This window comes from Drosophila subpulchrella, unplaced genomic scaffold, assembly GCF_014743375.2.
Source record: "Drosophila subpulchrella strain 33 F10 #4 breed RU33 unplaced genomic scaffold, RU_Dsub_v1.1 Primary Assembly Seq354, whole genome shotgun sequence".
Lineage (NCBI taxonomy): Eukaryota > Metazoa > Arthropoda > Insecta > Diptera > Drosophilidae > Drosophila > Drosophila subpulchrella.
In genome coordinates, this window is record NW_023665577.1 from 8,175,496 (window position 1) to 8,187,662 (window position 12,167).

The 12,167-nt window shown below is 36.5% G+C and overlaps 2 protein-coding genes across 2 annotated transcripts; both read left to right on the plus strand.

Moving 5' to 3' along the window:
* Nucleotides 1–6,980: 6,980 nt before the first annotated feature.
* Nucleotides 6,981–7,432, plus strand: LOC119560805. The gene has a single exon (XM_037874439.1). The coding sequence runs from the start codon at nt 7,040–7,042 to the stop codon at nt 7,331–7,333; it is 294 nt and encodes a 97-aa protein (XP_037730367.1). The 5' UTR covers nt 6,981–7,039; the 3' UTR covers nt 7,334–7,432.
* A 1,683-nt stretch (nt 7,433–9,115) lies between these two features.
* Nucleotides 9,116–9,785, plus strand: LOC119560629. The gene has a single exon (XM_037874172.1). It carries the CDS (start codon nt 9,185–9,187, stop codon nt 9,584–9,586), a length of 402 nt encoding a protein of 133 aa, XP_037730100.1. The 5' UTR covers nt 9,116–9,184; the 3' UTR covers nt 9,587–9,785.
* Nucleotides 9,786–12,167: the final 2,382 nt, after the last annotated feature.

A 12,167-nucleotide genomic window follows, 5' to 3' on the forward strand; every position in this document is an offset into this window, starting at 1 on the left:
GAGTTTCATACCTAATGGCATCGAAGGTACTTTCAGAGAAATAAGGAATTTCATAAATATCCGAAACCTTTTCTGCTTTACTTAAAAAACTTTTTGTAGCGCTTTAACCGAGCCTATGCTCGTCTTGACTAAGATTATATGTACCAATATGCTAATTTCATATTAAACTACACAGAAAAAACAATTCTTAAGTAAAGATAATTTAATAACCCATAACTATTCCTTATAGTAACCCTTATGGTAAAATTGACAAATCTTGGATATATAAATAGTTATTTAACTACAATCCATGGAATGGGTTTTTATAGTTATATAACTATTTCTATAGTAACTGTAACGTTTACGTATTACGTAAGAGTACCTATTAGAGGGGTAAAATTGACAATTCGATGATTAGGGACCCTTTTACTATTATATTGGTCAATTTTACCAGTCGCACACACCCTGTTCTATTCGTTCCGTAGTGTAAAGACTTTCACAGTAATATATTTAAACAAAACATAAAATGATTTTTAAAAATTTAAGCGAGACTTAAACATGTAAATACTGATTAGTTTTGATCTCCACATCGACAAATTTTATAAAATTGATAAGCTGAATTAAAAGATTATAAAACAAGGAAGAACGCTATAGTCGAGTACCTTGACAGATACTCAGATCAGATACCCGTTACTCAGCTAAAGGGACCAAAGGGAAATGGAGATATGAAAGCAGCAAAGCGTGATTGAAATGCGCCACCTACCGGCGGTAGACAGATTTAAGCGTTATGGGCGTTTAAGTGGGCGTGGCAAATTTTTTTTTTTATTGGCTCAATCGATAGGTATTGATGTGAACAATACATTTCAGTTAAAATTTGTATTCTAGCATCAAAACTGTAGGAGCCACAGTTTTGGGCGGTTTGTGGGCGTAGCACTCTGCTGAAACAAACTTGAGCTGCGTAAGAAGCTCAGGAATCTGCACGCCAAATCTCAATAGCCTAGCTCTCCGAGATCTCAGCGTTCATCCGGACGGACGGACAGACGGACATGGCTAGATCGACTCGGCTAGTGATCCTGATCAAGAATATATATACTTTATGGGGTCGGAAACGCTTGAAAATGTACAATAATGGAATGCAAATTTAACTGTACCTACACAAAAAAAGAAACGAAACAAATAACGATATAATGTCAACAAATACCGAAAAAATATAAATAATTCAAACCCTACAAAATATTCGTCACGATAAGCCACAAGGTACATGAAAAAAACACAAAGTACCAAGAACTCCGCTACTCATTAGGTCTCGCAGGTTAAAAAAAATATATATGAAATTCGAAAATAAAAATCCTTTGTTGAACGTTTATTGCACACGCTTAGTAGTATGCAACAAAAATTAATTTTATCTAAGCCATCTGCTCTCTCCATCCTCAACGGCGACAACAAACCAAATTAAGTAATGGGGAATTTAAAATTAAATGAAAGCATTTTCCCCACCCCCTCTTGACCCCTTACACCCGACCACCCTGATCGCAACGGGTGGTCCCTAGAAACGGAAATGCTGAAACAGTGAAATGTTTCACGCCTTCTTTAACAGAATTTATTAAAAAAGTATTACAAAAGTAGTAGCCCAGAAAGCCAGCATCGCAAGTACTATACTTAGCTCCGAACATGGTAACCAAAGCACACCCAAAAAATTTCAAAACCGAATATGAGCGTTATGTATGTGGAATAATAACGAATACTGTGAGGAGTCAAATCAAAGCCCTGGAAGTCAGCGGGGGGTCAGCGCAGGGTTCACACATCTGTGATACTTTTCTGCAGCTAAAACCGACAACACGGCGGCGACAACAACGTAAAATGCCGTAATAATTGTTGCAAAAAGCAATTAGACAAACTAATAAAGGCAAATCCCCTCACAAAGGGTCACAGGGTGAGAGAGCGAGAGGGAGAGAGGGCTCTTGGGTGCGGATGTGTGCGAGAGTGCGAGCGGGACACACGGTGGAACTCTTACCTCGCATAGGCTCAATCTCAATGGCAAACCCCCAATGGCGATGCAAAAGCGAGATGGCGATAGTGTGGTGAGCTGCGATGGTGATGCATTCCAGTTGTCCTCATCGTTGCTGCTTTCGTTGTTGTTGTTGTTGCTCCCGGTGTTGTTGTTGCAGGGCATGCGTTTAATAGCACACAGCAATTGCGAAAATTCTGGGTATATGCATACACCCATTGGTACCCTAACCAACGAGTACCCTTAAAGATTGGTAAATAGAGTCGAAAGATGGTTTTAACAAAGGTGTTTAAGCCGTCATGAATTTAAATAAGATGCATTTTTAAAAACCACAAGAGCTTGGTCTCTTCACGACAAAAACAATACTTGGTAAAAATAACCAATGCTGACAATTTCCCTAACTAAGAAACTCGTATTTTTCAGTTAAAAATACAAGTTTATGTAATTCGGTGTTGATTTATTTACTATTTGATAGTTAAACTACTGTTTAAGCTCCACAGGATCTGCGCAGGATATTATTGTTCTACCATTTAACTCCCATCTAGTTGGCATTTAAGTTCGAACAAGATGAAGGAACGTTCTACCGTTCGTAGTTGATTTGACACCTCCATTACAGGGTATCCTGTAGTCCCAAACCAGGGAAATATAATTATTTTTCAACTGGGGCGTTCTGAGTTGTCCCTCCATGAGAAGAAGTCAGAAGGGAAGAGCAGAGCAGAAGTCAATAGGGGAAAACCCGATTCAAGTTTCGCCCCTAGGCAAAAGAATATGGCTTCTGCTTGATCGTGTATACATATACTACATACATAACATACATAGATGTACAGTTCCCTTCGACATATTGATATCCCTTGCCCCTTGCCCCTGGCCATGTGCCAAAGTTCAACGTAATTGCGTTTAAAAGTGCGTGTACTTCAGAATTTTTTTATATTTTTCCTTTATTCCGAGAGTGTTACGCTTTTGTTGTCGGCTTTTCGCCGTTACAAATATGTTTTGAAAGCAAAATCATGCTGGATCACAATAGCCAGGGGAACTCTATATATATATGTATGTATGAGCACAGACCTTTCTAATGCTTAAAAATTAGTTTTCTGAAGTGGCTTTTATTATTTCGTATGGATAGGGCAAATTGATATGCCTCAGTTGGTAATGAAGTGAGTGGAAAGATATTTTGAAAGAGTTTACATTGTGGGGGGCCTAAACTGAAAGAGGGAAAGATAAAGGAAACTGAAAGTAAATCAACAGGAACAACTGTAGATACCCATATTCAATTTCACGACGTACTACTTCTATTTAATAATAACATATTTTTTAAAAATTACACAACAAACAAGATAGAAGGCTGTTGTCGAGAGCCTTTACTCATCACTAAGCTAACCAATTAACTCGTTTTATATGCCAAGAGATATCGACGATTTACTTTAAAAAAATTGTACACGAAAAAAGTCTTCTTTGCGTATTTCGAATCGTGGTTATTAAAGCGGGCGTTTATATTGGAGCTTGGAAAACATCGATTTTTTATGTTTCCCAAAAAAGAGAAATAAAGGAAAATGTTAAAACAATTCTTATAGCACTATAGAACCTATACCGACCGAGTAAATCATTATAATAACTCATTATAAATAATGACAGACAGACAGACTTTAGCCTTACGGGCGTTTGTGGGCTTTAAATAAATATAAATGGTCGGATTTTCTTAACTTTCTAGTGATCCTTTTAGTGTCTGAGATCTCAGCGTTCATATGGACAGACATTCAAAATTACGGTCGGTCATGGCTAGTTCGACTCGGCTAGTGATCCGCCCACAAAACAAAGCGTTGGTTGCTCTAGTATGTGTAAAACCAGCTAAATTTGCCACAAAAATTGCATATCTCAATGCCATTAAGCATTTGGGGGATGCCCTTAAGCGCAGGATCCCCACTCTCACCATTACATCGAAGGATATGCTGAAAAAAGTCATTGCGGAGGAATGGAATCAAATAACGGTGATGGATGGAGGGAAATTAGTCCAATCGATGCAACATGGGTTGATTAAATTTAATAAAAGTAAAGGGTACCCGACTACGTACTAATTTTCGACATTCTTTTCCCCAAAATACACATTTTTCTTATGACACATGCATGTTACTGATTCTTTTTCTGATCGAAAATGAGCCCATCTTGTAAATTTTTGTTATATTATCAAAAGTTTAAGTGTTAGAAGTTAATGAGTTACATAAAATTAAAGCCTAATAAATGTACTAATTGTAAAAAATACAATTTTTAACAATTTTTTAACACGTTTTTTAAAACTCCAAAGCTTGGTAACATGTTTGTACGCATAGTTTTTCTGGAAAGTGTTCTTTCCGACGAATACAATGTACCCTTTGAGAAGTTTATAGCAAACTCGAGGTCATGCGTCGTCTTAGTTTTGAAAAAAGCTTACTTCTATTAAAATGTCAAAGATCTAACACTTGAAACTTAAATTCTAAACATAAACTGATGGCAGTACAAGCAATATGTTTACCATACCACGGATATCTGCGATTGTGAGACAATTCGACTCAGTTTTTTCAATCCGCCTTTCCATGAATCACCCCTTTCAAACCCGCCTCCGCTCCCCAATTACAAGCAATAATAATTTTAATTAAATGCACCAAGACTGTTGACCAAAACAAAGGCAACAAACAAAAAGACAAGCCATGGAAATGAATCCCGAAATGAGTTGCAAACAAATTACGCCGCAGAAATGAGCTCCAGCGGTGACAAATTACAAGGAAACAACCGAGCGACGATGAGAAATGACGACAGGCGGGCAGAGGAGCAACGGTAATCGCCCGACAGGGACGGAGACAGGGGAGCGGTGTGCGAGCAGGAAGGCAGCATAAAACCAGTGGTGCCAACATAGCTGGTTTCCGGCCCAAACTTACTTCCAAGCAAAAAAGTCCTAGGCTAGCTGGACTTTCGTTAGTGTGACTAGTCACTACATAGGATACATTTACGGAAAATGTCACGGGTGACTTTATACATATTGTAATTGTCACGGGTTACTTATGGAAGATTCGGAAATATCCCAGGGACTTCGTTTTATTTATTTGCTTTTATAACCCTTACTCGTAGAGTAAAAGGGAATATTGTATTCGGGGAAAAGTATGTAGGAAAACGCGTCTCCAACCCCGAAATGTATTGTTCCCGTCAACACCTATCGATTGACTTAAAAAAAATTTTGCCACACCCACTCTAACGCCCACATACCGCCCACAAACTTCAAGAAATCGTAAATACGAATGCTGATGTTTTGGAAACTATCAAAGATAGAGAATTGGTATTTCAGATTTAGAATCCTTAGCTGCGTACGCGGCGCAAGTTTGTTACGCGAATATGCCACGCCCTCACTGCCGCCCACAAACGCCCATGACGCTTAAATCTGTCTGCCGCCCACATTACCATATACTGGAATCGAATGTAGGTGGCGCTCTACAATCTCGCTATGCTGATTGTATATCTCCATCACCCTTTTGCTCCCTTTAGCGGAGTAATGGGTGTCTAATAGTCGAGGCACTCGAATATAGTTACTTATTTTACTCTAAATTAGTAAAACTTATGTTTAAATAGTTACGTTTCATGACGAGGTTATTTTGTTATTTTTAAAGTAAGTTAATTACGAACCCTCAAGTCAGACAGTGAAAAATGTACACCTTTAAGATATTTTCATTTTGTATACAAATATTAAATATAATCAAAAAGGGGAATGCGAATAATTTTTGCCGACATGCTGCGACCACGTGATCATTGTTTTCCCCGCATTATATACCATTTCGAATAAGGAGTTCGGCAAACTTTGATTGCATAATTGAGCATTGTAAATTGTGAATGTAGAAAAGGAACTGCAAAACCAGCTGTTTTCCGATTTCCGATTAAGGCCTCTTTGCACCTTTTGGCACGCGTTGTTCTGGGCCATTCAGAGCTCCATCCAACTGTTCTACTTCCGTAGCCTCTGAAATTACGGACCAATGCAATTTGTACTTGACCTATTGGTCGCCCCCGCTGATTTGGCCCGCATGCCGTGCTTTTCACATTTCCAGGTTCTCCACTTTGGGTTGCTAGGGTTTTACGCTCAGATTTACATCTGTTTGTATTTTTCTCCCAATTTGCGACCCCTGTCGATGGGCGGTTTGTTGTCTATTTCATTTGTATTTGCGTTCAGCTATTATGTCCATTAGCAACATTTTTGTCGGGTTTTTGTTCCGATTTTCTACGTTCCAGTTTGCTTGTGGTAAGTCAATTAGAAGTTGGCAATCTTAAACCTATCTTTCAGCTAAAACAATCACCATCACGGCATAATTAAAGTTGTTTTTGAATTCCTTAACTTTTTAAATCCCAAGTAAGTTTCTATACATAAAGGTGATATGATATTAACAAGACCGCCTGAAATGGATTATATTGATCAATACACACCCAAAACATTAGCAAACGTAATAGTCGACGGCCTCGACTATCAGATACCCGTTACCCAACTTAGAACTTAGAACTTAAATATGTTAATAGTGGCATAACTATTAAATAGTAAACAAAGCAACAACAAATTCAACTATTTTAAAAAGTAAATTAAAATGTTTTATAGTTACTAAAAATCAAATTTTTTGGCGTGTACCTTTTGAACTTCCGAGAAAAAATTTAAAAATTATGACTAAGTTAAACAGACATGGTCTGCAGTAACGCCACCGTCCGCTAGGTGCTGCGGCTTTGACAATACCGCTACCGTCCGTTGCTTAGTTATTATAAAAACTTAAAAATAAACGTCACGTAAACGTTACTATGTTAATAGTGGCATAACTCTAAAATTGTAAACAAATCAAAAACAGATTCATATACAACTATTTTAAATAGTATAGTTATATGTTTTATACTAACATAATTATCTGCATTGGTCAATTTGAAGAAAAAAAGTTTTGTGTACAAATTAAAATCATTCCGTAGTTGATATTCCAATCAAGTTAGGGTTTGAGCGAGATCTGATTATTACATATGAAGACAAAATTATATTTTTAACAAAAGGGCACCGACAGAAAAATGATTCAGAAGAACTACTGGAGTCCCGCAAAGGCTTTTCGACCAGAAAGTGAGCTAGCCAAGAAAAATATCTGGCATAAAGGATTTCAGCCAACATACGAGCAGGAGGAGCCCCAAATGGGTCTGATTTTATCCTGGCATTATGGAAGACAGTGGCTGGAAGAGCGTAATTCCCATGGAAAAGAGACTAGGAAAAAGATAAAGACAGAAGCCAAATTCATTCCACCCGACTACAGCAGTTGGCTGGAGAAACGCCGATTAAATAAGACAAGACTACAGCTGTTGAGATCGTGATTTAGTTTATTCCTTTTTGTTGATTTCTGAATTTTTAATCTTAATGTTTTCAAGAATTTTTAATGGTCCACTGAGAAAATCTAAAAAAAAAATGCCATGCTCTCTGTTTGTCCTTTCGGGTTTTCTCTATAAAATTGTAATATTATTGTTTAAAATAAAAAAATGTCAATAACATAAAATTGAAATTAATTAAGAGCTTAAGCTAGCTAGCTGTGGGTGCTAGACCGGGTTTAGCGTCGGTGTTATAGTTGGCGTGGCTCCCTGCTAAAGCAAACTGTCCAAAAACCTCAAGAATCTGCATGAAAATTCCCAACTTTCGAGCTTTTATAGTTTTCGAGATCTCAGCGTTCATACGGACGGACAGACAGACGGACAGAGAGACGTGGTTCTTAAGAATATATATACTTTATCGAGTCGGAAACACTTCCTTTTATCTGTTACATACTTTACGACGAATCTCGTATACCCTTTTACTCTACGAGTAACGGGTATAATAAAGAAGCTATAATTATTTTCCCAATAATTATCCGATCGATCCTTTGATCTGGTCCTTCAATTATTTATAAATTCTAATCAAAATTCTGAAATATTAAAAGAACGATATTCCCAGATAGTAAGGTAATATGTCAAAACCAAAGCTATAATTTTCTTACAATTTTGTATACCCTTGCAGAGGGTATAATGATTTCAGTCAGAAATTTGCAACGTAATGAAGGAGAAGCTTCCGACCAAATAAAGTATACATATACACTGGTCGGCATAAGTATTTTCACAAAACAAAAGTTAAATGTACTCATCATTTGAACTTACTTCTTGTTAACTTTGGCATCAATGGAAAGGTAATTTAAATGCCGTTTGAATGATGCAATACTTTTCTTAACCCATTTAGTACTTATTGAAAAGGACGAATTTGTGTGAAAATCTACTTTTTAAATTTTTTTCCTCGTCTTAAAAACCTAAATTTTTTGATGCAAAAAGTTTCTTCAAACAAAAATAATAGTACCTGCAAAGAGAATTTTTCAAAAATCATTTTGCTTATATTTTTTATGATTTTTTGAAAATGTTTAGAAACATGAATTTGAGCCATATTTTTCTTTTTTTCATAAAAATTTTATCCGACATTGTCACCTGCTTTTGCAGGTGATATAAGCAAAATGATTTTTGAAAAATTCTTTTTGCAGTTACTATTATTTTTGTTTGAAGAAACTTTTTGCATCAAAAAACTTAAGTTTTCAAGACGAGAAAAAAAGTTTAAAAAGTCGATTTTCACACAAATTCGTCCTATTCAATAAGTACTGAATGGGTTAAGAAAAGTATTGCCAATATTGCCAATACTGTCAAGCCATTGGCATTATGGGCGTTTGTGGGCGCTAGAGAACCTCAAGAATCTGCCTGGCAAATCCCAACTATCTAGCTTTTATAGTTTCCGACCAAATCAAAAAAACGGTTGTTTCTTAATTAATAAGCAATTCTAGAACGTATATCTTCGGTTTTAATTATCGTATCAACTTAATTTTGTTGCGTCTTACTTGTTTTATAAAGGTTTCTATTTTACATTTTAATCAATTTTGTATCGAAAGATATTGAATTAAACGCAAAAAGAACTGGATTTCTTCGTTAGATGAATGTTACATCACGAAATATGTATGCGTACCTAAATATGTAGTAAAATTGTCCGATATGCGCGATGTTCCTATCTGTCAAATGAGAGTGAACGATGTGCACGTATAGCTTACATTTTAATGAATGGTCGAAGTAGGCCTAGACACATCAGCCCCAAGACTATAGTTCCTGCCAGACACTACCGACACGTCAACAAGTAAAGACGCAAGAAAACAATTCCACACGAAGATGATTTCGAAAGTCAAAACCTGGAGCCGTTCACCGCTTATCCCGGCGAGAGATCACGGGTCGGCTATCCTTCCGCCGGCAGATCGGCCGGAACCCATTCCGGAACCATGCGAGGAGAAGCCTGTGATGGGCTGGCTCCTCGGCTGGGAGTACGGAAGGAAGTGGCTGGAGAGGCGCGAGGACATCCAGAGGCACCGGAACATGGTCAGCAAGTTCGGCAGGATTCCGCCAGATTTCGGCTGGTGGCTCAACCAGCGCAGACCGCTCTTCGTGCGCCAACAGCGATACCGGACTAAAGCCGGACCTCGTCCCCGGAAGCAGATCACAGCTTTCGAGGTATCCAAGCAGAGGCGTGAGGCACAGAACCGCAAACTCATGGAGAGTCAGGCGAAAGCCCAGTAGGATGGCAAAAGATACATTTCATTGTGTGGCCTGGACAAATTATCAAGCCACTATGTCAATTGAAGAAAAAACTGGGACAAAATTACGAAGCCGAGTTCGACACTGCAACAAATATTCAACAATGCAATTCGTAGTACCAAAACTCCGTTCAAAACATGTGTTAATAAATGCTACAATAAATGTTGATACATTGTTACAATATTGTCCATTTTTAAGAACCGTTTTTCAAACTTCGAGAACAAAATACAGCTTTCATGTACGAAGAAAACACTATTTCAGTATGTTTTCAGAACCTTCCGGTCTACAATCATGTATGAATTATTCTTAAGTCTAGTAATATATGTACTTTAAACAAGACGATTTAATAAGTTGCAGGCATAATTTAAGGACGAATAATTCTTAAATTAATTTACATATATTGTAAATTTGAATTGGGTTTCAATTATGAGGCATTAAGAGAAATAAGTATTGGAAACTGAAATAAACGAGATATATCTAAATAATATTAATATTTTAAGTTTACTTACTACTTGCCGCCCATGGGCATTAAAACTGTGTAAAATATGCGCCTTATATACAGTGCACATTCAGAATAAACAGTTGAGAATTAGTAAATATTTAAATCTAAAATGTGCTCAATGTGAGAACTTTTTCAGCACGATCGTTCTTAAATGGTAAGCATGAAATCGTTCTTAAATTAAGGCTGTTTGTACGTCATTTCAGCGCGGTGTTTTTTTCCTGAGTATATTTGTACTAAAAATGATTAACAATGTAAAAATGTTGCATACATGATTTAAGTACGAATAATTCTTAGATCAATATACATACATATATTGTGAATTTAAATTGGGATTTAATTATATGCTAGCTAGAGAAATAAGTATTGGAAACTGAAAATGAAATAAGCGAGATATATCTAAATTACATTAATATTACACGTTTACTTACGACTTGCCGCTCACGGGCATTAACACAGTGTATTGTTTTGCCTTATATACCGAGCACTTCCAGAATAAACAGATGGGAATTTTTAGACAGATATTTAAATTTAAAATGTGCTTAATGTAAGACCTTTTTCAGTACGAATGGTCCTAAAATGGAATACATGAAATCTTTCTTAAATCAATACTGTTATTGCATTAAACTTAAGTACACAAAATTCGAAATATATATTTCCAATTTAATTTACTAACTTCTTTACATATATCATTAATTTAGTACAAGATTATTCAAAATAAGTAGTGTTAATCAATAAAACAGCACAAAGCTTTAATGTTGGCTTAAGAATATGTCATACTTTATTTGAGAATAACTTGTACTTGATCATTTAATAGATCGGAGTATATTTGTACAAATAATAATAAAACCTTCATTTTAATGCAAATTTTAGTAAGTTTTATACATATTTAAATTTTTAATTTGTTTATAATTCAGACTTGTTCTAAGAAGAACTCGTACTCAGTTTAAGCATGATAAATTCTTGGTTCAAGAACAATTCATACTTGATTTCGCTCGAAAATGTTCTAAAAAAGAATGCTGGTTTAAAAGTGAAACGTCCTTGAAATGAAAAATTGATTTTACTGATCAATACCTAATAGGTTAGATAATAGGTTAGCCACACCTCTTATGGTCAACAGTACCCCTAGCATCCCCTAGGAGGCGACGTCTAGTAGATACCGCTCCAATAAAAATGTCATGGAATTTTATTTTAAAAGTGGTCAGCAAACTAAACGCTGTGTCTTGTTTTAAGTTGGTAGCGTGTATGTAGCAGTCTACAGCATTATTTCTTGTTCTAATTCGATTATCGCAAAGATCGTTTTGACCCCACTAAATTTTGTAAGCCATCAATAAACAAACGAAATTTAGATCGCATTGAAAAGCAACCAACTGCAATGGCAAACCGCATTCGTTCTCCTAATCCGTCATTAATCCTCCGATTTTCGATGATGCCAGTAGGCTTTTATTGTTTACGAGTATTGTTTTCCTACTGTTTGCAGGACGAGGTCGCGACGTAGGCATTGAAAAACAAAAGCGCAGCGTCCCAGAAACCCTCGCACAGTCATTTGTTTTTTGCTCCGCTTGCCCTGTGGAAATGTCAGCCCAGTGAAACAATGGATCATACTCTACGTGAACTATACACACACATATATGCAAAAGTCATAATCATCACCGTCGTTTAAGCTTAATAGTCATTAGAGGACGGGTAAGTGAACAATTGGCCTGGCCCGACTCAAGGCCCATGAATATTTCTGTGCGGTTATACATATTTTTTATTTGCATTTCCACCTCATTAACTTGCGCACACACATCTTACTATACAGATCAGTGACATTATGTGTTATTGGTGGCTTTTCGGTCTTTATTATTGTATTTCCCTTTTGGCGCGAAAACATTGCAAAAATATGTTTCTGAGGGGCGTGCTCTTTTGCCCAACGTAAACTGCGCAGTTAAGTTCGTCTTTTTTTAAACCTCGTTTTCATTATATTAGTCTTTTGATAAATAAATAAATAATATAAATAATTTTTAAAATGTCTGCTGAATTAATATTTGCAGCTCATTCTTTTTGTCGCTTGAAAACAGT

Excerpts from the sequence above, each read along its gene's own strand:
- LOC119560629 (XM_037874172.1), top strand. The coding sequence starts at position 9,185 with ATGATTTCGAAAGTCAAAACCTGGAGCCGTTCACCGCTTATCCCGGCG.
- LOC119560805 (XM_037874439.1), top strand. The coding sequence starts at position 7,040 with ATGATTCAGAAGAACTACTGGAGTCCCGCAAAGGCTTTTCGACCAGAA.